This window comes from Hemitrygon akajei, chromosome 2 (assembly GCF_048418815.1).
Source record: "Hemitrygon akajei chromosome 2, sHemAka1.3, whole genome shotgun sequence".
In the NCBI taxonomy this organism is placed as follows: Eukaryota; Metazoa; Chordata; class Chondrichthyes; order Myliobatiformes; family Dasyatidae; genus Hemitrygon; species Hemitrygon akajei.
In genome coordinates, this window is record NC_133125.1 from 154,238,170 (window position 1) to 154,265,047 (window position 26,878).

Genomic DNA, 26,878 nt, shown 5'->3' on the forward strand with positions numbered 1-26,878 from the left:
TTTATATCTCCATCATTTCGGTTGCCCCTTGTTTTAGCAGGCTGTTGACAATTTCACCCAAAAGGGATGTCAATGTTAAAGTGTCGGGTCTTCCTCGTGCAGCCACTTGAACAAAGGTCGGGTAGGTAGGATTGTTTCTGACTAGCCTCATCTCGCAGATGAAAATCGCTCTGGGATAGGGATATCAATAGTACCTTTGTCTTATGACTCAAGCAACATCTCAGGCAATCCTGCCCAACAAAATCAAAAATCTCAGCTCCTTTGGGGAGCGACATTCGGATTGTATCTCTGTGCATACCATCACCTGGTGTGGAAATCCAAAAGTTTAGATTTTATGATTTTATATAATAAGGATTCTATTTACATATGTAAATGAGAAATAAGAAAAAGAGTAGTCATCTGCCCCGTCGAGCCTGCTCCGCCATTCAATAAGATCGTGGCTGATCTGGCCATGGACTCATCTCCACCTACTTGCCTTTTCCCCATAACTCCTAAATCCCCTACTACGTGAAAACTTGTCTTAAATATATTTACTGAGGTCGTCTCCACTGCTTCTTTGAGCAGAGAATTCTACAGATTCACCATTCACTGGGAAAGGCGGTTCCTCCACAATTCCATTCTGAATCTACTCCGCTGAATCTTGAGGCTAAGCCCCCTAGCTCTATCCTCACCTATCAATGGAAACAACTTTTCTGCCTCTACCTTATCTAACCCTTTCATAATTTTGAATGTCTCCATTCTATTTTTTCCATTCTAATGTTTCCTCTAATTCTTCTGAATCTCAACGAGTACACTCCCAGTTGACTCAATCTCTCCTCATAGTCTAGCATGCTCATCTCTGGAATCAACCTGGTGAACCTCCTCTGCAACACCTCCAAAGCTAGTATATCATTCCCTAAGTAAGGAGAACAGAACTGCACGCAGTACTGCTGGTGTGGCCTCACCAGTACTCTGAACAGTTGCAACATAATCTCCCTGCTCTTAAGACAGACAGACAGACATACTTTATTGATCCCGAGGGAAATTGAGTTTCGTTACAGTCGCACCAACCAAGAATAGTGCAGAAATATAGCAATATAAAACCATAAATAATTAAATAATAGTAAGGAAATTCAATAATAATAATAATAAATTCAATCACTCTAGCAATGGAGGATATCATCCCATTTGACTTTTTGATAGCTTGCTGTACCTGCAAATCAACCTTTTGTGATTCATGCACAAGAACTCTCATGTCCCTCTGTCCTGCAGCGTACTGCAATTTTTTACCATTTAAATAATAATAATCTGCTCTTCCATTTTGCCTTTGAAAGTGATTGACCGCACTTACCAACATTAGAATTACAAAGGGTTCCATTTGCGAAACCTTTGCCCATTCACTTAACCTATCTCTCTCTCTGCATCTTCTGCACGATTTGTTTTTCCACTCAATTTAGTACTAACAGCAAACTTAGATGCACTACATTCAGTTCCCTCTTCCAGACTGTGAATGTATATTGTGAAAAATTGCTTGTTCTACACCAACGACTGTGGCAGATCACTCACCACTGATTGCCAACCAAAGTAACACCAATGTGTCCCAACTCTCTGCTTTCTATTTGTTAACCAATCTTCTATCAATGCTAATTCATTATCCAAACTCTATGCAACCTTATCTTATGGATAAGTGTTTTATGTGGCACCTTATCAAATACCTTCTGGAAATCCAATACATAACGTCCATCTGTTCCCCCCTCCATCCACTGCACTTGTTATATCGTCAAAGGAACATAAGTAAGTTTTTCAAACAGGACCTACTTTTGCGCATCCATGCTGCGTCTGGTTACTAGATCCATTTCTTTCCCGATACCTCACTATTTATTCATTAATGATAGCTTCAAGCATTTTCTCAACTATAGATGTTAAACTAACTAGCCTATAGTTACCTACCTATTGCCTACATCCTGTTTTGAAAGTCTTCCACTGTTCCTCAACCATTCCACCATAAAGCCTGTGTTCCCAGTCTACAATAACCAAATCCTCTCTCATCCCATTGAAGTCTCCATTGTTTTGCCACAATACACTGGTTTCCAATTGAACTATTGCACCCTCTATTTGTATGGGAAACTCAATCGTGCTGTGATCACACTTTCCAAGAGGATCCCTAACTGCCATTTCTGACATTATAAATAGTCTACCTTCCGTTCACCCTACAACCTCGGAATGTAACCATCGTAATCATGGAGTCCTCCCACTATAGCTATTCTCTCATCTCCGCACTTCCATTGGGCAGAAGATACAAAAGCCTGAAAGGGCATACCACTAGGCTCAAGGTCAGCTTCTACTGCATTGTTAGAAAGTTATTGACTGACCTCTCATGCAAGAAAGGCGAACTCAGTTTCCCAATCTACCTCGTCATGGCACTTACTCCTTATTGTCCACTTGCAATATACTCTCTTTGCAACGGTTATTCTTTATTTTGCATTCTGCTAATATTTTTTTGCCTTTTTGCCACCTCGATGTACTAATTAGTAAATAGTACTAATATGGATGGGCAAGCAAAGCATAGCTTTTCATTCCATATACGTACAAGTGACAACAATAAACCAATTATCAATTAAATAAGCTCTTTTTAACTGTTTCTATGTGGGGGTTTTTGCCTATTGATTGTCATAAGAGCAAATGAAATGGTAAGAGTGACCAATCAGCCACTTTGGGCTGTTCCATTGTCCAATCTGATTGTGGCTGAAATGTCTTATCTCCACTGTTTTACTTCAATCATTGATAATCAAGTATTGAAGATTCTGAGCTTTTGGTAGATTTTTTTCTGCATTTAGAACCTTTCTATTTCCTTTGGATATTTTGACCCAAATTCCCAGTGGAAATAGAATTCACTGACTCGGGATCATTCCAAACACATACAGTCACAGAAGTGGTCATAAAGATTGAAACCTGACATTGTGGTATTGCTTATGGGAGATCTGCCATGCTTCGATCTGATCAGCAGGGGGTGCGAGAGTCCCCCACTCTCCGAGGTTCTTCCTCTGCTGATTATTAGTTGATTGTTTTCACTGTCTAGTTTCAGTCAACAATGCACCGGAGCCTTGTTTTGGTTATCGTTGATCAGTTTTGAGATTTACCTACCCTGGGTGTAGAGATTCCCGAGTATTTTTTACAAATCTATTCACAAGTTGTTTCCTCCCACAGTGCAATGATGTATCATTTGCTAGGATTATTGGTCTCTGTAAATTGTCCCGTGATCAGGCTAGGGTTAAATCTGAGGCTGCACATCGGCATATCACGCTGTATCTCCTTAAATAAATAAATAAATATTCTTTATTCAATCCCATCCTCGTCTCTGGTGTTCTCTGCACTTCGTTCCACCTGGGCTCTGTCTCTGCTGGGAGATCAAGGATTAAAGAAGTACAACTTCGCCATAATAACCTCGGTTTAACCCAGCCTGGCAACACCATCGTTACATGGTCGATGAGAGTCAGGAGATACACAGCGCAACTCCGAAGGTGTGCGGAAGAGTTGGTGAACTAGCTGGAGAGCCTATCTACCGAAATGGAGTAAAAGCCAAACCCAATCCTCAGCACTGATGTAGGAGGTACAGAATCAGGACCTTAGAGATTGGAATAAAACATTAATGTCTCACTTACATCTTTTTTTTCCTCTTTATCATGGCCTCCCTCCATATTCCCTCACTCGTCTAAGTTTTCATATCTCCACCACTTTCTCACATACTGAGTTCAAAGTTTCAACACAAAATCTACTGTAACCTTGGTACGCCTGTGCTTTTAATAATGTTCTTTGGTCTTACACATTTCAGTTCTTGTGGAAAGTTTCCTATCATATGGTCTGTTGTGCATTCATACTCACAAATGTCTCCTGCATTCTACTGAAAACCATCCCCAGGCTTTCGAACCTCTCCTTATAGCTGAAGCATTCTATACTAGGTAAAATCTTGGTGAATCTCCACTGCACCCTTTCCATTACATTCACGACTTTCCTATTGTGTTTGGACAGAACATTACACTATAGCTGTGGTCAATCTAATGCTTTTATACACTTGTTTCACACCCTTGCATTCTTAAAGTTAGTGGGGTCTTGTAGAACTGACCCAACATTAGATATATCACTCTCTGGCACAGTGGATCTATGCTGAGAAATTTGTGAAGAAGATTACACCTAAAACAAGGACTTGTTGGTCATGCACTGGAGACATCTTCAGGTGGACTCTGTAGGGAAGCCAAGAGAGCTTCCACAGGAAGCAATCTGTCTTCAGCACAGTGAATCTTTAAAAGTCGCTTTGAATCTGGAATCTGGTTACAACCATCTCAACTGAATAAACTGATGTTAAATTATGAGCAAACACGAGGAAATCTGCAGATGCTGGAAATTCAAACAACACACACAAAATGCCACAGCAGGCCAGGCAGCATCTATAAGGAGAAGCACTGTCGATGTTTCGTGAGCATATATTTTATTCCTGAAGATCTACTCTCATTTAATTACATCTGCTATGCATAATATCATAACTCCAGTGTAGTCTCTAACAGTGGTGTTTATTTCATTTTTCTATATGTGAGGGAAAATCAGTGCCCAACCTTTAATGGTTTATAATGATATTCAGAACAGAAAGAAGTTGAAAAGCACATCTATCTTAATGGAATATCACATCAACTCTTCTTACTGGACGCAATAGGCATTTCTGGCACCTCATGGCATCAGCAAACTAGATTAAATTCTATCTATCTGGAGTTTGCATATTCTCCCTGTGATGGTGTAGATTTTCCCTCGGGTCCTCTAGATTACCACCATAGATAACATCTACATGAGGCACTGGCAAAGATCCCTGGAATCAGGGTTATTTTATTCAACAGGACCCACACCACCAGATTCCGTTCTTCCCTACTACCCTACTTTCCTTCAAATGAGCCTGACGTCAGTCGCGGGTAAACCTCTGTAGGAATTGTAATGGACAAGATATATATGAGTATTTTGATCGACAGGGCCAAATTAGGCATTGTCAACCCAGTTTGTGCGTAGCAGTTTGTGTGTGACCAATCTTAGAGATTTTTGAGGAGGTTACAGAAATTAGATGAAGAAAATACCGGATTCAACATTACCTTACTGGTAGTAGATGGTTGGCTGTCTGACTGGAAGACTGAGATTAATAGTGTGCCCTGGGGATAGATACTGGGCCTATTGTTGTTATCACTATTAATGACCAAGATGTCAGCAAATTTACGGATGATACCAAGACTGGAGGCAGAATGGGGAGTAAAGAAATCAGTCCAGTGTGATCTGGAACGGCTGGGAAAATGGGCTGAAAATGGTAGATGTGATTTAATGCAGACAGGTTTGAGGTCTTGCACTTTGGCAGGAGAAAACAGGGAAGGACTCAGAATAAAGGATAAGGAATTGAAGTATGTGGTAGAACAGAAGTATCTGGAACACAGTTCCATAATTCCTTGCAACTATTGATGCTGGTAAAAAGAGTTGCAATAACAGCATTTGGCACATTGGTCTTCAAAAATCAGAATACTAAGTACAAGAGTTGGGATGTCCTGTTGAAAATTTTATAAGACGTTGGTGAGGTGGAGTATTGTATGTAGTTCTTGTCATCTACCTACAGGAAAGGTATCAATAAGCTTGAAAAAAAGAAAAAATTTGCAGGGATGTTGCAGCAACTTGATTACCTCAGTTATAGGGAAAGGTGGAATAGGTCAGGATGTTATTCCCTGGTGGATGAAGGGAGATATTATCGAGGTATACAAAGTTCTGAGGGGTATTGCTAGAGTAAATTCATACAGGCATGATTTGTTTTTTTTTTTTACCCTGAGGTTCAGTAAGGCTATAACTAGAAGTCATTGGTTAAGGGTGAAATGTGAAATGTTTAAGGAGAACATAAAGGGAAATTCTCCACCAAGAGGGTGATGCGAATGTGGAACCAGCTGCTAGCTCATATAGTGAACTTGGATTTAGTTGTAACATGTAGTAGAAGTTTGAATATGTACAGTACATAGATGTACATAGATATGGAGGTCCCCTTGCGAGTAGATGGGGCTACACAATAGAAAACAGGCTGGCACGAACGAGATGGGATAAAGAGATTGTTTAGCTTCTGTGTTGCGGTGCTCTATAATTCTGACTCCAACCATTCCATATTTGAAGCAACCTACTCAACTTCATTCACAGCAATTTAACAACACTATGATCATTTTGTATTAAAATTGACTTTGTTTTTATGTTCTAATTGTTTCTTCCCTTATTAAAAAAAAACCTATAATTTATGTTTAATTTGTTTCTTGTGTCGGTTGTGTCACTGACACCATGTGTTTGCGATGATTCTGCAGATTTTTCATTGTCCTTCAGCAGGCATTTACCTGTCCATATGACAACAAGAAAGACTTCCTCCCTCATCCTAAAAGATGTCCTGGTAGGTTAATTGGCCAGATTTTTTCCCTAATGTCAGCCTGTGACAAAAATAGAATCAAAGGCAAGTTGGAAGGCAAACAAAAGAGGGCATGTTATAGGAGCTGATGAACTTCTCTTCTGGGAACTAGCATGGAGTCCAATAGCCACCGTCAACATCATAATGATCGAATAAAGAATATATTCCTTTTATATGATCCATGGAGATATAGAGTATTCGGTACATTTTCACGTACAAATTACAGAAAATGGTGCAAGAGAAAAACAAAAACAAGCATCCGGAGAGCGGTCGTAGACTTGTTTAATGAGAGAGATGGGAAGAGAATGGACAGACTGGTTCAAGTTGACGGGAAGGCGACGGTAACTCAAATAACCAAGCTTTGCAACAGTGACGTGAGGAGAAACCGTCGAAGCCTGAAGTGGATGGTCTGCACCACGAACATATATTCAGTGGCCTGTTAAAGTGGCCTTGAGTGAATAACAAGTCATTGGGGAATAGCGTCAGGATTTTTAGCTTTTTAATGGAATGGGAAGTGTGTTGACATTGACCCAATCTCCTCAATTCGACAGGGCCAATTTGAAAAGACTAGATCGGTTTTCTCTTTGGGAGAGGGGTGGTTGAAAAAGAATTGTTATGAAAGTTATTGTGACCCGCCTCCAGCCGTCAGACGAAGAAAACGAAAGTAAGAAGGAAGTGCCGTTGTGTGCTCGCCCCAATGGCGTCGGTGAACCCTTTCTTAAATCTAACCAAAGATCTTTCGTGCTCTATTTGCCTCGAGTTTTACGAAGATCCCGTGTTTCTGGAATGTGGTCACAACTTCTGCGAAGCCTGTATCTCCTCCTTTTGGGAAAACGGGGAATGTTCGTGCCCAGAATGCCGACGGTTCCTTCCACAGAAAGTGCTCAAGCCTAACAGACAGCTGGCAAGCATCGTTGAGAACGTCCGGACCCTGGTAGCCGGTTCCGAGGACAGGGATTGGGGAGAAACACTGCGTGGGTTTCGTGGCACGGGACAGAACCAGCTTGCCGGTGCCCAACGCCTCCCTCCCAGCGCTGCAGATCTCAAGGTGCGGGATATGTCCTTCTTACCCCCCTCGGTTACTAAACATCTACCTGCTCCCGTTTCAGTTTTGATAAGCGTTTAATAACTTCGCAGTCCGGCTGTGGTGGATCCCTTACTCTGCACCTTAAAAATTCTTTTCCTCCTTCAGTAGCCCAGTTCATTATTTTTAGGCCGATCCCCTGTTTCCTCCTGTTATGTTACTATTATGATCTCTCGTCCTCGACCCATCCTCAAAGAGAACATTCGTCCATTATCCTCTCACCATTCTATAACCTTCTAATAAATCTCCCTTCTTTAAAAAAAACAGCCGCAGCTTCTCTAACGTCACTCCCAAATCCATTGATAAGAATCTTTAGTAAATGGTGGAAATAATACTCCAAAAGAGACTAGATAGGCCTTTTATAAAGGTTCGGTGTAACCTCCCTTCTTTTATATCTTGTGCCCCCACTGAAGAAGCCGAGAGCTGTGCATGCTTTATTAACTGCTTGCTCAACACACCCTGCTGCTTTCAATAACTTCCATCCTCGGTCCCCGCAACACTTTTACATAACTATACATAATCAGAGGGGTCTTGGTCCTCAGTTTAATCACCTCTGGAGTGGTAAAGATGGTGCAAGACCAAAAGGCATAAGAGAAGAATTGGACTATGAGGCCCATTGTGTCTACTCTGCCTTGCAATCATGGCTGATTTATTATTCCTTTCAAACTCATCCTCTTGCCTTCTCCCCATAACCTTTGATATCCTCGCTAATCAAGAACCGATCAGTCTGTGCTTTAAATATACCTAATGACTTGCCCTCCACAGCTGTCTCTGGCAATGAATTCATCACCCTCTGGCTAAAGAAATTTCTCCTCATCTTTGAAGGGACATCCTTCTATTCTGAGGCTGTATATGGCATGCTTGCGATCAAAGGTATGGGCATAATTAAGCTGATTCATTATGCTGCAACTACAGAACAGAGCTTATTCCACATGAGGAGTATTGTGCATATTTCTGGTCTCCACACTGTAGGAAGGATGTGATTGCACTGGAGAGAGTACAGAGGATATTTATCAGAAAATTGTGGGTTTGGAAAACTTTAGTTATGAGGCGAGATCGGACTTATAGGAAGTTAAGGGTTGACCTTATGAGAATTTAAGACACAAGACCACAATTTGGTTGTTCTTCACAGTGAATGTGCTTCACTATTCAATCGTGGCTGCTTTAGTTCCCCTCTCAAACCCATTCTCCTGTTTCCACCTATAGCCTTTGATGCTGTTATTAATCAAGAACCTGTCAACCTCTGCTTTAGCTTTTTTCAATGGCTTGGCCTCCACAGCCATCTATGGAAATGGATTCCATACAATAATAAAGGAATTTAAAATTGCAAGAGACACATAGCTGAAGCATGTAGCTGATTTCCTTCTCTCGTAGAAATGGTATCAAAACTAAGAGAAAGTTTAAGGTTAGTTATGATTTTTTTTACTGTCTCACTATAGGAAGGATGTGATTGTGCTGAAGAGAGTGCAAAGGAGATTACCATAAGACTAAGATATAGGTGCAGAGTAGGCCATTTGGCCCATCATGTCTGCTCTGCCATTCAATCATGGGCTGATCCAATTCTTCCAGTCATCCCCACACCCCTTGATGCCCAGTCTAGTCAAGAACCTATCTACCTGTCTTAAACGCACCCAATGACTTGGTCTCCAGATTTACCACCCTCTGACTAAAGTAATTTCTTTGCATCTCTGTTCTAAATGGACATCCTTCAATCCTGAAGTCATGCCCCCCTTGTCCTAGACTTTCCTACCATGGGAAATAACTTTACCATATCTAATCTGTTCAGGCCTTTTAACATTCAAAATGTTTCTATAAGATCCCCCCTCATTTTCCTGACCTCAAGGGAATACAGCTCAAGAGCTGCCAGATGTTCCTCATATGGTAACCCTTTCATTCCTGGAATCACTCTCGTGAATCTTCTCTGAACCCTCTCCAATGTCAGTGTATCCTTTCTAAAATAAGGAGCCCAAAACTGCACACAACATTCCAAGTGTGGACTCACAAGTGCCTTATAGTGCCTCAACATCACATCTCTGAAGGGTCTCGGCCCGAAACATTGACTGCTCATTTCCACGGATGCTACCCGACCTGCTGAGTTCCTCCAGCTTGTTGTATGTGTTGCTTTGACCTCAGCATCTGCAGTGTACTTTGTGTCTTATATTTCTATACCTCTAGAAATGAATGCCAACGTTGCATTTGCCTTCTTCACCACCGACTCAACATGGAGGTTAACCATTATGGTATCCAAAGTCCCTTTGAATCTCTACATTTTGAATTCTCTCCCTATCTAAATAATATTCTGCCTGTTTATTTCTTCCACTAAAGTGCATGAACATACACTTTCCAACATTGTATTTCATTTGACACTTCTTTGCCCATTCCCCTAAACTATCTAAGTCTCTCTGCAGGCTCTCTGTTTCCTCAACACTACCCGCTCCTCCACCTGTCTTTGTATCATTGGCAAACTTAGCCACAAATCCATTAATCTCATAGTCCAAATCATTGAAATACATCATAAAAAGCAGCAGTCCCAATACTGACCCCTGGTAGCTGACACCCGGACAGAATAGGATCCCTTTACTCCCACTCTGTTTTCTGTCGATCAGCCAATGCTCTGCCCGTGCTAGTAACTTACCTGTAATTCCATGGGCTCTTATCTTGCTAAGCAGCCTCGTGTGCGGCACCTTGTCGATGACCTGAAAATCCAAGTACACCACATATACAACATCTCCTTTGTCTACCCTGCTTGTAATTTCCTCAAAAAATTGTAGGAGGTTGGTCAGCAGCATTTTCCTTTCAGGTAGCCTATCTTGTCATGTGCCTCCAGGTACTCTGGAATCTCATCCCTAACAATCGATTCCAACAACTTCCCAACCACCGATGTCAGGCTAACTGGTCTATAGTTTCTGCTGCCTGCCACCTTTCTTAAATAGCGGAGTAACATTTGCAATTTTCCAGTCATCCGGTACAATGCCAAAATCTATCAATTCTTGAAAGATCATTGTTAATGCCTCAGCAGTCTTTCCAGCTACTTCCTTCAGAACCCGAGGGTGTTTTCCATCAAGTCCAGGAGATTTATCCACCCTCAAACCATTAAGCTTCCTGAACACCTTCTCAGTTGTAATTTTCACTGCACATACTTCATTTCTCTGGCACTCTTGAATGTCCAGTATATTGCAGATGTATTCCACTGTAAAGACTGCTGCAAAATAAGCATTCATTTCCTCTACAATCTGTGTCTCTTATTACAATATCTCCAGCATCATTTTCTATTCATTGTATATCTACTCTCAACTGTTTTTTCCCTCTATATACTTTTAAAAAAAAGCTTTTAGCATCTTCTTTGATAGTAGTCACCAGCTTCCTTTCATAATTCTTTTCCTTCCTAATGACTTCTTAGTTTCCTTCTGCAAGTTTTTAAAAGCTTCCCAATCCTCTATCTTCCCACTCACTTTGGATTTCTTGTATGCTCTCTCTTTTGCTTTTACTTTGGCTCTGACTTCACTTGTCAGCCACGGTAGTGTCCTTCTTCCATTCAAAAATTTCTCCTTACTTGGAATATATCTGTCTTGCACTTCCCCCATTTTTCACAGAAACTCCAGCCATCACTGTTCTGCTGTCCTTCGTGCTAGTGTCCCTTTCCGGTCAACCTTAGCTAGTTCCCCCTCATGCCATTATAATTTCCTTTATTCCACTGAAATACCGACACATTGGAATTTAGTTTCTCCTTCTCAAATTTCAAAGTGAGCTTGATCATATTGTGATCACTGTTCCCTCAGGGTTCCTTAACATTCAACTCTCTTATCACCTCCGGATCACTGCACAACACCCAATCCAGCACAGTTGTGACATTGCCCTTCTGACCCACCTTTTCTATCTCCTGCTATAAATTGCAATCCACATCCCAGCTGCTGTTTGGACGCCTGTACACAACTCCCATTAGGGCCCTTTTACCCTTGCCATTTCTTAACTCAACCCATAGAGACTCTACACCTTCCCTTTCTAATAACTTAATATTATTTCTTATACACAGGGCCACACCACCCTCTCTGCCCACTAACCTATTTTTCCAAACCATATATCCTTGAACGTACAACTCCCAATGGTAGCCATCCTTTAACAAGTTTCATAGATGGCCACAACATTATACTTGCCAATCTGTAGCTTAATTTCAAGATCGCCCATTTTATATCTTATGCTGTATGCATTCAAATACAACACTTTAGTATTTGTTGCTTTTCAAAGTATTTGTTTCAACTGTGCCACACCTCTATTGCACTGTAACTCATCCCACTGGTTGTGATTATGCTTCAGCTCCTATCTGTCCTTTCTATCATCTCTTGCTCGCTATCTTTGATTTATTTTTGTTTTCCCCTTTCTCAGCCTTATCACTCCAGTTCCCATCCCCCTGCCAAATTGGTTTAAACCCTCCCTAACAGCTCTATTGAACCTTGCTGCTCGTATATTGAACCCCTTTGGGTTCAGGTGTAACGCATCCTTTTTGTACAGGTCGTACCTCCCCCAGACAATGCCACACTTAAAGCCCTGCCCCTAACACCAGTCTCTCAGCCATGCATAAATATACCTGATAATGCTATTCTTGCGCTCGTTAGTACGTGGCACAGGAAGCAATCCTGAGATTACTACTCTGGAGGTCCTGCTTTTCAGCTTCCTACCCAACTCCCTGAATTCTCTGTTCAGGACCTCTTCTCTTTTTCTATCTATGTCATAGATACCAACATGTACCAAGACTTCTAGCTGTTCACCCTCTCCCTTCTGAATACTCTACACCCGATCTGAGACATTCCATACCCTGGCACCTGGGAGGCAATACACCATGCAGTTATCTCTATCCGGCTGACAGAATCCCCTATCTGTTCCCATCCCCATGACTACCGCAATCCTCATCTTCTTCTCTCCCTTCTGCACCATGGAACCAGGCTCAGTGCCAGAGACCCAATCACCATGGTCGTCCTCTGTCAGGTCATCCCCCTCAACAGCATCCAAAACGAGATAATGATTACTGAGGGTGGATGGCCACAGGAATGATCTCTACTATCTGGGCTCTTGCCATCCCTTCCCCAATAGTCACCCACTGATCTAACTCCTGCAGCCTTGGAGTGACTAACTCCTTGTAGCTTGTATCTATCTCCTGCTCACTTTCCCTAATAAGCTGTAGGTCATCAAGCCACAGCTTCAGATCCCTAACACGGTCTCTCAGAAGCTGCATCTCGGTGCACCTGGCGCAGATGTGGCCATCTGGGAGACTGGAAGATATCCAGGATTCCAACATGTAACACTCAGAGCTAAGTACTAACCCTATAGATGCTCTTTATTCCTCTTTAAAAAAAGGAAACAAAAAAAAATTGAAGTCCGCTTCCCCACTCACCTCATCAAAGCCCAAATGAGCCAAAGCCCTACCACTCTGCCTCAGATCACTCTGTCGATGACCATTCCTTTACATAGGATTAACTTAGATAAACTAGAATGTTACCTGGATTGAAGGACCATAATTATAAAGAGGAATTGGACAGGGTGGGCTTTGACCACTGTCTAATAAAATGAACATTGTTTTTTTAAACTTTTTGCTCTGACTTTTTTTGTTTCTTCTAAAATTGTGTACAACTTGTTTTTCTTGTTAATTTTGCTTAATTGATGTGGTCTCTGTAACACTCTAACATGCAAGTTTTTTTTTTATTTTACCTGTGCATACATGTACTTGACTATATGACAATAAACTTGACACGGACTTTATTTTCCTGAAGTGAAGGAAGATGAGGAGTAATTTGATAGAAACATAAAACTATGAGTGGGTTGAAGAGAGTAAATCTTGTTTCCTGTAGTAATTATTTAAGATGAGATGAAGGAATTTTAATGAAGTAAGTTTTGTTTTTAAAACAGAGTGATCAAGACAGGCTGCCAGATAGAATGATGTGGGAAAATGGGATTAGTTACTCACAGTAAGTATGAGTCTCCTGTATCTACTGCCTTGATACTACCATCAGGAAGTAGGTACAGGAACCCTATGTCCCATGCTATCAGGTTCAGGACAGTCATCATCTACAACCATCAGGCTCCTGAAATGGCATGGATAACTTCATTCACCCCAACTTTGAACAACCTCACAACTCACTGCCAAGGACTCTGTAACTCATGTTCTTGGTATTAATTTTTTTTTAATTTCCACAATTTGTCCTTTGCACATTGTTTATTTATCAGTCTTTGTTTATGTACAGTTTTTCCCATGAATTCTAGTGTATTTCTTTATTTTCCTGAAATGTCTGCAACAAAATGAATCTCATTTTAGTATATGGTAACATACACATACTATAACTATTGTTGGCAGAATTTCAGATGTTAATGAGGAGGCATACACAAGTGTGATAGACCAGCTAGTTGAGTGGCGTCACAACAACAGCCTTGCGCTCAATGTCAGTAAGACCAAGGAATTGACTTCAGGAAAGGAAACTCGGGGGAACACACACCAGTCCACATTGAGAGATCAGCAGTTGAAAGAGTATGCAGTTTCTAGTTCCTGGGTGTTAACATCTCTGAAGTCTGACCTGGGTCCAACATACAGATGCAAGTACAAAGTAGACACAACATGATATGTCGCCAAAGATACTTCCAAATTTCTACTGTTGTATCATGGAGATCAATCTAACTGGTTATATCAATGTCTAGTCTGGAGGGGCCACTACACAGGATCAGAAAAAGCTGCAGAAGGTTGTAAACTCAGCCAGCTCCATTATGTTCACTAGCCTTTCCAGCATCAAAGACACTTTTAAAAGACAATACATCAAGAAGACAGCACCCATCATTAAGACCCCATCACCTAGGACAAACACAATGTTTCAGGAACAGCTTCTTCCCCTCTGCCATCAGAGTTCTGAATGAACAATGAATCCATGATCACTACCTTACTATTTTTCCTCTCTTTTCGCACTACTTATTTAATATATTTTATATATTTATTGCAATTTATAGTATTTTTTATTATGTATTGTAGTGTACTGGTGCCACAAAATAATAAATTTCATGACAAAGTATGATTAAGGTAAAACTGGTGTTTGATGATCAGCACAGACTCAGTAAGCTGAGAGGCCTGTTTCTCTGCAGTACCTCTTTGGGACTGAACGACAAAAATACTTGTTGACAATCCTCAAAATATCTCATCAGAAAGACATGCATCAACTGAAGGTCTTTGCATTTCTTATTATGAATACTGTATGTCATTATGTTTACAGAGAAAGGTAGATGAGCTCATGTACCAGTTTGAAGGGGAGTTCGCTGAACTGCACCGGATTCTTGACAGGGAAGAACAGGAAATGAAACAAAGACTCAGCCAGAAAGGAAAGGAGTTGCAGCGCAGGCTGGTGAACAGCAGCAGGCAAAACAATGATAATGATCCTTCTCTCCTGCAAATGATCTGGAGTTTACTGAAGGTACACGCTTAACTATTGCTGTTACTGTTTAACCTGCAACAAAACTAGGCAGTGGAAAATCTTCGCCCTTATAAAGGAAACAATCCACATGTTCAAGTTAATGATTTGTTTAAATTTATGTATGCTAAGCAACACACACAAAATGTTGGAGGAACTTAGGCCAGGCAGCATCTATGGAAAAAAGTATAGTCGACGTTACGAATCCCATTCCTATATTTCAATCTAAGGCCTCCTGTCCTCATGGTGATGAGGCCACATTCAGGTTGGAGGAACGCCTTATATTCTGTCTGGGTAGCCTTCAATCTGAAGGTATAAACATCAATTTTGCAAACTTCCTGTAATCCCCTCCTCCTCACCATTCTCCATCCCCTATCCCTCTCTCACCTTATCTCCTTGCCTCCCCATCGCCTCCCTCTGGTGCTCCTCCCACCTTTTCTTTCTTCCATGGCCTTTTGTTCTCTCTTCTCAGACTCCTCCTTCTCCATTCCTATATCTCTTACACCAACTTCCCAGCTCTTTACTCATCCTTCCCCCCCCCTCCCATTTTCACCCATCTCCTTGTGTTTCTCTCTCCCCTCTCCCCTCCTCTACCGTTTAATTCTACCTCTCATCCTTTTTTCTCCAGGCGTGCTTAAGGGTCTCTGCCTCTAACATTTGTTCCTCCATCATTTTGTGTTTGCTCCTTGAATTTTCATCATCCACAGATTTTCTCTTCTTTGGATTATGTATGATAGTTTAAGTTTACATTAATTAATGTTTGACTCTGCAATGCACTGTTCTACCTCTGTAAAAAGCTAGTTTCAAGGCATTTATACCCTGTGTTGCCTATGGCAACACAGAACTCGTTTCCCTTTTTTAGACCAATTTCACTTGGGTGTTGGATTAGGCTCAGGAGTAGACTAGTTTGCTCATTAAACCTGTTCCACTGTTCAAAAAGATCACAGCTAACTTGATCATAACTTCAGAGCTACAGTCTCACCTACCCCCGGTAACCTTTCATCCCCTTGCTTATCAAGAATCTGTCAGAAGCATTCAAGGACTCTGCTTCCATCACCATTTCAGAAAGAGAGTTCCAAAGTCCATAGCCCTTTAAAAGAAAAAAAAATGTTTCATTTGTCTTACAGGGGAAACATATTGTAATTTTTTTTTTTAATTTAGAGATACAGCACAAACAGGCCCTGCCAGCCAAACAAACTGTGCCACCATTCAATCCATCTATATAACACAAGCTTCATCACAGGTCAATTTACAATGACCAATTAGCCTAACTGGTAAATCCTTGGACTGTTGGAGACAACCAGAGCACCCAGAATTAGTCCACATGGTCACAAGGAGAATGTACAGATGGCACCAGAATTGAACTCTGAACCTCAACACCCCGAACTATAATAGCACCACACTAACCATTACATTATCATGATGTCCTATTTTAAGTAAGCACCCTTGGTTCCAGATTATCCTACAAGAGGGAACACCCTCTCCACATTCACCCTGCCAACACTTGAGTGTGGAAAGTACACAGTCAGAAATATTGCTGGTCAACATTTGACATCAAAGTAGTTATTTAGAATATTTAACTGGGGTGGCTTTTTATGCATCCTGTGATTGGCAATGACACGTGGCTTGTTTCTGAACTCCATGTAGGTGAACTACAGCAAAGAGTGGTCAAACAGATAAGGTGAAGGAAAGGAGGACTGGGCGCCTGGGCTTTACAATGACTTCTTGTTTTTCAGTTATATGCAATAACTGAAGTTATATTACATTACTGTAAAACAACTGCCTTCATCACTTAGAAACATCCACCATAGGTGCATAGTTGTTGTCGCTTCAGTCAGGACCCAGCAGAGGTAGAAAGACAACTTGATCTCAGAGACTGCTGTAGCCCATCCACTTCAAGGTTCAATGTGCTGTGAGTTAAGAGATGCTTTTCTGCACACCACTGTTGAAATACTTGGCTGGTTGAGTTACTGTCGCTTGCCTGTCAGCTTGAACCAGTCTGGCCATTTCTCCTCTGATCTCCATCATTAACAAGGCCTCTTAGCCCACATAACTGTCAGTCACTGGATATTTTTCTTTATTCTTCACATCACTGTCTGTAAACTGTAGAGACGGTTTTGCATGAAAATCCCAGAAGATCAATTTCTGAAATACTCAACAACCCCATTTGTCACCAACAATCATTTCATGGTCAAACTCACTTAAATCACATTTCTTCCCCATTCTGATATTTGTTCTGAAAAACAGCTAAATCACTTCACCATATCTACATGCTTACTTACATTAAGTTGCTGCCATGTGATTGGCTGATTAGATATTTGCAAAAAGATAGGGGACACAGTCCAATACATCACGAGTAAAACCCTCCCAAGCATTGAGCACATCTGCACGAAACATTGCCATAGAAAAGCAGCATCCATCATGAAAGATCCTGAACAGCCAGACCATGCACTTTTCTCACTGCTGCCACCAGGTAGAAGATACAGGTGCCTCAGGACTCACACAACCAGGTTCAAGAACGGTACTACCCCTCAACCATCAGGCACTTGAACAGGGGGGGATAGGATCACTACACTCATTTAAGAAGTCATTTTAGGACTCTGTTATATTGTTAATTTGTGCTCAGCATCTGTTGCTATTTACTTACGTGTGCATTGCACTATTTGTTTAGTTTATACCTCCTGCTGTTTACATTTTGTAGTTACTGCTCTACAGACTTGCTAAGTATGCCCACAGAACAGGAGTCTCATGGTTATATGTGATGACATGTATATACTCTGATAATAAATTTTACTTGGAGCTTAACAAGCAGGTGTACTTAATAAAGTGGCCACTGAGTGTAGATTGCCTTGACAGTGATTGGGAGAAAAAAAATTTAAACTCTGGTATACCAAAACATTTTTTAGACTGAAGGCTGCCTCAGATGATTAAATATTAAGAAATAAGTCATTACAGATTAAATGAAATATAGATTTCTCTTAAAATTATCAAGTAAAATATTATGTACTGAACCAGAGGCGATTAGGGAGCTCAAGGTAAAAGAACCCTTATGAAACAGTGATCACAATATAATTCGGTTGCACTTGAAATTTGGTAGGGAGAAAGTAAAGTCTGATGTAGCAGTACTTCAGTGGAGTAAGCTAAATTACCGTAGTATGAAAGAGGAGTTGGCCAAAGTAAACTGGGAGGAGCTGCTGGCAGGGTTGTCAGCAGAGCAGCAATGACGTGCATTTCTGGGAAAAATGAGTAAGTTGCAGGACATATGGTATTCCAAAAAATGAAGAAATACTCAAATGGTAAAATAGTACAATCATGGCTGAGAAGTCAAAGCTATTGTAAAAGCAAAAGAGGGCATACAACAAAACAAAAATTTGTGGGAAAATAAAGGATTAGGAAGTTTTTTTAAAACCTATAGAGACCAACTAAAATTGAGAAATGAGAGTGGATATAAGACCGCCAGAAAATAAGGCAGGGGAAATAATAATGGGGGATGAGAAGATGGTGATGAACTAAATGAGTATTTTGCATCAGTCTTCACTGTGTAAGACACAAGCAATATGCCTAATGTTGTAGTGTGTGAAGGAAGAGAAGTGGCTGCAGCTGCTATACAAGAGAGAAGGTGCTCAAAGCTGAAAAACCTAAAGGTACATAAGTCACCCAGACCAGATGAACTGCATGCTGGGGTTCTGAAAAACGTATCAATAGAGATTGTGGTGGCATTAGAAAAGATCTTTCAGAAATCATTGGACTCTGGCATGGTGCCAGAGGACTGGAAAATTGCAAATGTCACTCCACTCTTTAAGAAAGGTCAGCAGAAAGGAAATTATAGACCAGTTAGCCCAGTGGTTCCCAACGTGGGGCGTACGCCCCACAGGGGGGTAATTTGATTTTTAAGGGGGGCAATTCGAGAATGAGTTATTAACAGTGAATTTTTTCTAGTAAGTCTGTGTGAGTATGAGTGTGTGCAAGTTAATACATATGTGTATATACAGTGTGCATACATAAAAATACTTGTGTGTATGTACATGTGTAATTGCATATGTACTGTATATATAGTGTATCACCATCATTACAACCATCAAATGGCTTTCACAATTAAATTAATGAATTGACTGATGTAGGAAGGAATGAATGAACAAGTCCAAGCGCGTAAGAAACTCGTACGAGGTCGCGCCAATGCTGCTTTTTGCAGTAGCTTTCGGTTCTTGGTGGTGTGAAGGTGTGTACATTGCGTCATCTCTTTTAAACGGTGTATCTGTCTTTGTATGCTGTAGAAACGAACCGGCATTGTTTTATTTATTTATTATTATTATTATTTTAATATCACTTAATGTTCTTTTTTTTAACAATTTCTTAGTAATTTCTTCCTCAGAACTTTAACAGTCCTTTGGTTCTTTTATTTTTCTCTTTCATGAATGCCATGTTCTTTGGAAGCTTGTTTAAACCAAGTTAATGGTCTTTCAGGCTTCCTCCAGGTGAATAGGAGTTCACTTTTTGAATAATAAGAATTATATATCACCACAGGGGGCATCAGGATTTTAGAGGTGATTAGGTGGGGCATGGCCAAAAAAAGGTTGGGAACCACTGAGTTAGCCTGACCTCAGTTGTTGGGAAGATGTTAGAGTCAATTGTTAAGGATGAGGTGAAGGAGTACTTGGTGACACAGGACAAGATAGTACAAAGTCAGCATGGTTTCCTTCAGGGAAAACCCTGCCCGACTAACCTGTTGGAATTCTTTGAAGAGATTACAAGTAGTATAGATAATGGGGATGCAATGGATGTTGTGTATTTGGACTTCCAGAAGGCCTTTGACAAGGTGCCACACGAGGATGCTTACCAAGCTAATAGCCCATGGTATTACAGGAAAGTTACTAACATGGTTAAAATATTGGCTGATTGATAGGAGGTAGCGAGTGGGAATAAAAGGATCCTTTTCTGGTTGGCTGCCAGCGACTAGTGGTGTTCCACAGGGGTCGGTGTTGGAACCACTTCAATTTATGCTGTATATAAATGATTTAGATGATGGAATCAAGTTTGCAGATGATACAAAGATTGGTGGAGGGGCAGGTAGTTTTGAGGAAACAGGTAGAATGCAGAAGGACTTGGATAGATTAGGAGAATCGGCAAGAAAGTGGCAAATGAAATACAATGTTGGAAAATGCATGGTCATGCACGTTGGAAATAGAAATAAATGTGCGGACTATTTTCTAAAGGGTGAGAAAATCCAAAAATCTGAGATGCAAAGGGATTTGTGAGTCCTCGTGCAGAACACCCTAAAGGTTAACTTGCAGGTTGAGTCAGTGGTGAGGAAGGCAAATGCCATGTTAGCATTCATTTCATGAGGTCTACAATACAAGAGCAGGGATGTGATGCTGAGGCTTTTTAAGGCACTGCTGAGGCCTCCTCTGAGTATTGTGAACAGTTTTGAGTCCCTCATCTTCAAAAAGATGAGCTGGCATTGGAGAGGGTCCAGAGGAGGTTCACAAGGATGATTCCAGGAAAGAAAGGGTAGCTGAGTGAAGGGCGCTGAGTAGGCTACGGTCAATTATGGATAACTCTGAACATCCTCTACATAGCACCATCCAGAGACAGAGAAGCAGTTTCAGTGACAGGTTACTATCGATGCAATGCTCCTCAGACAGGATGAAGAGGTCAATACTCCCCAATGCCATTAGGCTTTACAATTCTACCGCCAGGACTTAAGAACTTTTTAAAAGCTATTATTAATGCTTTTTGAGACGGTGATTTAGATGCATATCATATTTTTTTACTGAGTTAAGTATTGTATGTAATTAGTTTTGCTACAACAAGTGTATGGGACATTGGAAAAAAAGTTGAATTTCCCCATGGGGATGAATAAAGTATCTATCTATCTATCTATCTATCATACAAGGACGTTTGATGGTTCTGTGTCTGTACCCGCTGGAATTCAGAAGGATGGGGGGTGGTAATCACAATGAAACCTTTTGAAGGTTGAAAGGCCTAGACAGTAGATGTTAAAAGGATGTTTCCCATGGAGGGAGAGTGTGGGACAAGAGGGAGCAGTCTCAGGATAGATGGTCGCCCTTTCTAAACAGTGATGTGGAGAAAATTCTTTAGCCAGAGGGTGGTGAATTTGTGGAACTTTTTGCCATATGCAGCTGTGGAGGCCAGGTCGTTGGCAGTATTTACGGCTGAGATTGATAGGCTCTTGATTGGACATGGAATCAAAGGTTACAGGAAGAAGGCCGGGAAATGGGGTTGAGGAGGAGAAAAAATAAGCTCAGCCAGGATTGAATGGCAGAGCAGACTCCATGGGCCAGATGGCTCCTATGTCTTATGGTCTTAGTAAATTTGTATTTTTTTCTTATTTTAGGAGATCACAACACCACCAGCTGTGTAAGTACTTAAATTTTCTTTCTTGGTTACTTTTAAGCTGCTCTCTGAGACCTGTGCAAAGTATCAAAATGGCTAATAACAAGATTTTCCAATTCTTCTGAAAATGCAGTGGTGAAACTAGGAAAGAAATCAAAGTTGTTAATGACATATTGATTGGTGAGTTTCGGGGACCTCTACAGCACATGGTGTGGAGACAGATGAGAAAATTGATAAAACCAGGTAAGCAGCTGTGTTTTCGAGGTGAACAAAATTAATTGTGGTATTAACAACATTGACTTTCCAGTCATTTCTAGTTGCTCAGCTATTGAGAAGTTGGACTGGACATCTAAATCTTTATTGCCTGATTATTGGTTTCTTTTATCACATGAGAGTTCTTTCAGCACTGTCTATACAACTATCAAGGATATCTTCAAGGAGTAGTACCTCAAGAAGGCAGAATCAGCATTAAGCACCAACCAGACCATGCCTTCCTCACATAATTACTATTAGGGATAAGTACAGGAACTTGAAGATCCCACTCAATGATTCAGACAGTTTCCTCCAGTCCACTGTCAGATTTCTGCTTGGTCCATGAACATTTCCTTGTTATTCCCTGTTTCTTTCACTATTATGTAATTTATAGTTATTTTGCCACACACACACACACTAAAAGTATTTTGTAGTGGAAAATTAACCTACTGATATTTGGAATGTGGAAGATGTCTAGAGCATCCAGAAAAGACCCATCATTCAAAGGCAGAGGTTAGGTTCTAACTTAGGTCCCTCGAGCTGTGTGACCAGGGCTCCATCAGCTGCCCTCACTTGGATTAATTATAACCAATATCACCTGGAAAGGAGCAAAATAAAGAACTTTCCTCAGTAATATTTATACAATCAAAGTTGCCGCCAGTCATCACCAGAGATCTGGGTTTGATCCCAAACCAAGGTGGTGTCTGAGTGGAATTTGCACACTTGTCCACATTTACTCATACACTTTAAAGATTTGCAGGCTGGTAGGTTAACTGGTTGCTGCTATTTACTCAATGGTTCATTTATTATCAAAGTATACAAGTCTGAAATAATTCTTCTCCAGATAGCCATGAAACCAAGAAAGAAAAGAATGACAGTACAAACATTCAACCCCAAATCTTTTCTCCCTGCACAAGAACAACAAAAACGGAACAGGTATATTGACCCCCAAGTTTCCCATCCGCTCACACAAAATACTGAGAAATATCGCACAAAATACAGAATCCAAAAATCAATGAGACTGAAAAAAAAAATTATAGTCCAAGGCCATATTGAAAATGCAGAAACCTGGGCAATATTTTCCAGGCACCGCAACAGGTCTTTCCTCTCCAGCAGCAAACGATCATCCTAGTGATAAAAAGGCAGTCTTCCCTCTCCGTAGAAATGCAATCTCACCAGCGATCAAAAGGCAGTATTCACTCTCTGGCAGCAGAGTGATCTAACCAGCGATAAAAATGTAGGCAGTAGGCACTCATCTTCTGCATTTGTCTCAATGTTTTAATCTCCCTCGTCACTTTAACTGGTGAACAATGGAAGTTTTAATCAGTGAAATGGAGTCAAACATTGGGTCACACCCCATCCCACAGACTTCTCACCACAAAATTCCCACATGTTGCCTCTGTGAATCCTTTCAGGGACTACAGAGCACTGAAACACCCAAACGATCTCCAAACTGCAAATCATAGTCTCCAACAGTTCAAGAATCACATACAAGATGCATATCACATGTAAAAGACATTAAAGGAATGAAATGTGTGTTTTCATGATCTGTCCGGAAGATTTGACTGAAGGGGCATTGTATGCAGGCACCATCTCATGAGAATTGAAGGACACACTGATAAGACAAGTGAGGGAGAACCGGCAACAGAGAAGTAAGTGCATGAATAAGGATAATAGAAATAGTCAGGGGGCAGTGTGACTCAATGGGCTGAATGGCCTCTAAACTGCAAAATGAGAAATAGAATTAATGGTAATTTTTAGGATATCCTTGCATGCAAATCATTTAATTTTAGTGTGTAAATAATTAACAAAAACAATTCAATTCTAGCCCAGGAAAGCATTAACAAAAGCTCCAATGTTGCACCTTGCCTGAATTTTAGTAAACACTAAAAGCAGCTGAGCCCTCATGGTTCAAATGTCACCCCCCCCCCACCCCCACAGTATAGGAGGCGGTCAGATAGCAAGGTGGTTTCCCTTTTTCTGGGCACAGTTGCAGGAGCATCTGATCAATATGCTGCACTGTTACATATTAACTAAGAAACCTAATCTCTATAAAGTTTAGTCATGCTTACATCTTACAATCAGTGGCAACTTTACTAGATACCTCCTGTACCTAATAAAGTAGGCACTACATGTATGTTTGTGTTTTCTGCTGTAGCCCAACCACTTCAAGGTTCGAGGTGTTGAGTTTTTAGAGTAATCTTCGGAACATCGGATTATTTAAGTTATGTTGCCTTCCTGTCATTTTGAACCAGTCTTGCCATTCTCCTTTGACCTATGACCTATCATTAATAAGGCATTTTTGCCAGAACTGCTGCTCACTAGATTTTGTTTTTTGTTTGTATTTTGCACCATTTTTCAAACTCTAAAGACTGTTGTGCATGATAAACCACTCACCATCCAGCACTAACAGCCACTCCACAGTCAGTCATTTAGATCATATTCTGATATTTGGGCTAAAAAAAAGCTGAACCTCTTGACCACGTCTGAACGCTTTTATACATTGAGTTGCTGCCACATGATTGGCTGTTTAGATACTTGCATTAACAAGGTTTACAAATGTACCTAATGAAGTGGCTACCAAGCATATAACGAACTGTTCTTGTCTAAAACACATTCAAATTAACATTCAGGAATTTGTATATTCAAATCACTTGAGATTTTCTAGGTAATCTAGTAACAGAGAATTTATTACCTGTAAGTTTACTTATGTATTCCTAGCAATGCAGTTTAAGACTGAATCACATTATTGATAGTAATGTGATAATCTCTGACTTACAGCATTCGCTCGATTGACCCTAGCTCCGAATTCAGCTCACCCGAGGCTCATTTTATGCCCAAGTATGACCACGGCTTTAGTTGGATACCTGCCACAGCAGTTACCGGAGAATCCAAAACGATTTCGGAAACTTATCTGTGTGTTGGGATCAAAACAATTTACATCAGGGAAACACTACTGGGAGGTCGCAGTTGACCAGGGAGCAAAGTGGATGGTTGGAGTTGTGAAGGAGTCTGTAACCAGATACAAACTGGAAGAAATGACTGTACAGAACGGTTACTGGGTAATAAGTCCTTATGTAACCAATTGGATCCAATCACTCTGTGATTTCTTTGCACAGACATACAGAAATCCAAAACACACTGAGCATCTTAAGCTCCAAATTAATCCAACAAAGGTTGGTATTTATCTGGACTATGAGGGAGGGCAGGTGTCATTTTACAATGCTGGTAACATGTCTCACCTCTACACACATAGTGGGCCAATGTCTGGTGCAGTCTTACCTTTCTTTGGACCTGGAAATTCAGCAAATGATCGAATCAGACTGGTTCAGCCCTGGTGGTAAATTTGATGTGTCTTGTCAGTTACATGAAAATGTTGTAAGAATGAATCATTAAATAAACACTTAGATCAAAGACCTGTTTACAATTTAAGTTTGCTGTAATAACTAGAAAGGAGGCAAAGTTTGATGTAATAACTTATTTCCCTGCAGCTTAACCTATTCTAAAGGAGATGGTGGAAGTTTGCAGTAGTCATCAGCTCCCTTCCCCCTTCTACCACTCACACATATACAAGGGGTAACTTACAGTGACCATTAACATACCTGCACATCTTTGTGTGGGAAATGGGTGTACTCAGAAAATTCACACTTATTCCTCAATCATACTTTATTTACTTGTGTGCAAAGAAAACAGCATGGCCCCTGTCACCACACTGTTCTGAAGTTAGACATGTTTATAAAGAGTTGACTAGCAGTTAAGGATATAGACCATTTGATAAACTGTGCATATTCAATTTCAGGTGTTAAAAATCACCAGAAACTACAAGCTAACAATCAATGATACTTTGTAGTAAAGTAATTATTCCCTAGATGGTGTGTCCCTTGAATCCTTCTGTTACATACTTGTCTCAGTATCCCAAATGGCTCCAGTCCCTTGCTGTGCATAAGGAAAACATGTTTCAAAGGTCCCTCTTCAAATGCTTCCCTTGCCTGGGTTGTCCTCACACTATCGGTAACCTACTCTTGCCCGGACATTACTTTAACCCTTAATTTGCTGCAGCCACCACATGGGATATATTGGGGAAATGCATGTTCGCAGAGAGAACATGCAGGCTGCACACAGACATCACAGTTCATGACACTTCATAGGTGGTTAGTCCCCTAGAGACGTTGCATTTCTTCAAGTACCCCAGTAAATCTATAGGCAAGATGGCACCAGCAATATTTTGAAAACAGCTCACAAAATTACTAGATACTCTAGTAATTATACTTCTTCTGAACTGCGATCGTTGCAGTCTGCAGCCTGTAATTTCCCCTTCAAGGATGTACTTTCAAAGTGACAAAATGATCTGGCACATTTGCAATCTCCTGGGAGATTCAGCAAACTAGACTCCCAAGAGTGCAGATAGGACCAGGGCGACCATCGCCAGGGTCAGACACTGCAGCGAGGTCTGACAGTAGGAGACAAGCCTGTGATCAGCTCCATTACATCATGACAATAACAAACAAGAAGAGCCAAAAAGGAATAGGTGCTTGGTGATGTCTGCCTGTGTTTGACCAGTCTCCCTTTTAAAGAGAATCGCTATTACCATCAGACAGGAGGTGCAGAAGTCTTGAGTCCCATGCCACCAGGTTCAGAAGTTGATGCAATGGAGCCTTTGGGCTCCTGAGCCTCAGCACTGAACGGGCTCCACGGCTGTTGGGAACTCTGCAGTTCATGTACCATGTGTTTTTATTGTCTGTCATTTACTACTTGCGTGATTTGTTCTCTTTTTGCAAATTGGATATGTGGTGGCTGTTGTGTTTTATTTAGTGAATTAAGTTGCATTTCTTTGTTTTGTGACTACTGTACCTGCAAGAAGATGAATCTCAATGCTGTATATAATAAATTTCGATAATAAATTTGAACTTTGGTGAAGTTCCCACAGTGGCACTGGACTTCAGTCAGTGATCCAAACCAATTATGCACCACTTGGAGGGAATCTGCTAATGTCACAGATCCCCACATCCTGAGGCCTTTGCCATTGGTGGTGGTAGAGGTCTTCGATTTGAGAAGTCCTGCCGAGTTTGTAGAGATGGAGGTGTGGAGAGAACAAAGGTTTGCAGATGATACACACTGCAGCCATTGTGTAAAGGCAATGGAGGAAATGAATAGCAGCAGTGGTGAATAGAAGTGAACAAAATGTGTGTTTAATTCTAGAAGAAGATAGCGAGCTCCTTGGAATTAGTGCAGCTGTCTGACGGACATCAAAGGCCAGTCACTGTTTATAGAAATCCATTTGATTGTATCCTCAGTTTCTCTTGGTCT

At 40.9% G+C, this 26,878-nt stretch overlaps 1 protein-coding gene across 1 annotated transcript; it reads left to right on the forward strand.

Annotated features, from left to right (window-relative positions):
* Positions 1-6,924: 6,924 nt before the first annotated feature.
* LOC140717119 (zinc-binding protein A33-like) lies at positions 6,925-26,488 on the forward strand. The gene is made up of 5 exons (XM_073030370.1): positions 6,925-7,487; positions 14,771-14,968; positions 21,321-21,343; positions 21,453-21,562; positions 24,353-26,488. The coding sequence occupies exons 1-5, from the start codon at positions 7,137-7,139 to the stop codon at positions 24,913-24,915; spliced, it is 1,245 nt and encodes a 414-aa protein (XP_072886471.1). The 5' UTR covers positions 6,925-7,136; the 3' UTR covers positions 24,916-26,488.
* The last annotated feature ends 390 nt before the right edge of the window (positions 26,489-26,878 follow it).

Excerpts from the sequence above, each read along its gene's own strand:
- LOC140717119 (XM_073030370.1), top strand. The coding sequence starts at position 7,137 with ATGGCGTCGGTGAACCCTTTCTTAAATCTAACCAAAGATCTTTCGTGC. Across the intron at positions 14,969-21,320 it reads TGATCTGGAGTTTACTGAAG|GAGATCACAACACCACCAGC; the intron begins GTACACGCTTAA and ends TTCTTATTTTAG. Across the intron at positions 21,344-21,452 it reads ATCACAACACCACCAGCTGT|TGGTGAAACTAGGAAAGAAA; the intron begins GTAAGTACTTAA and ends CTGAAAATGCAG.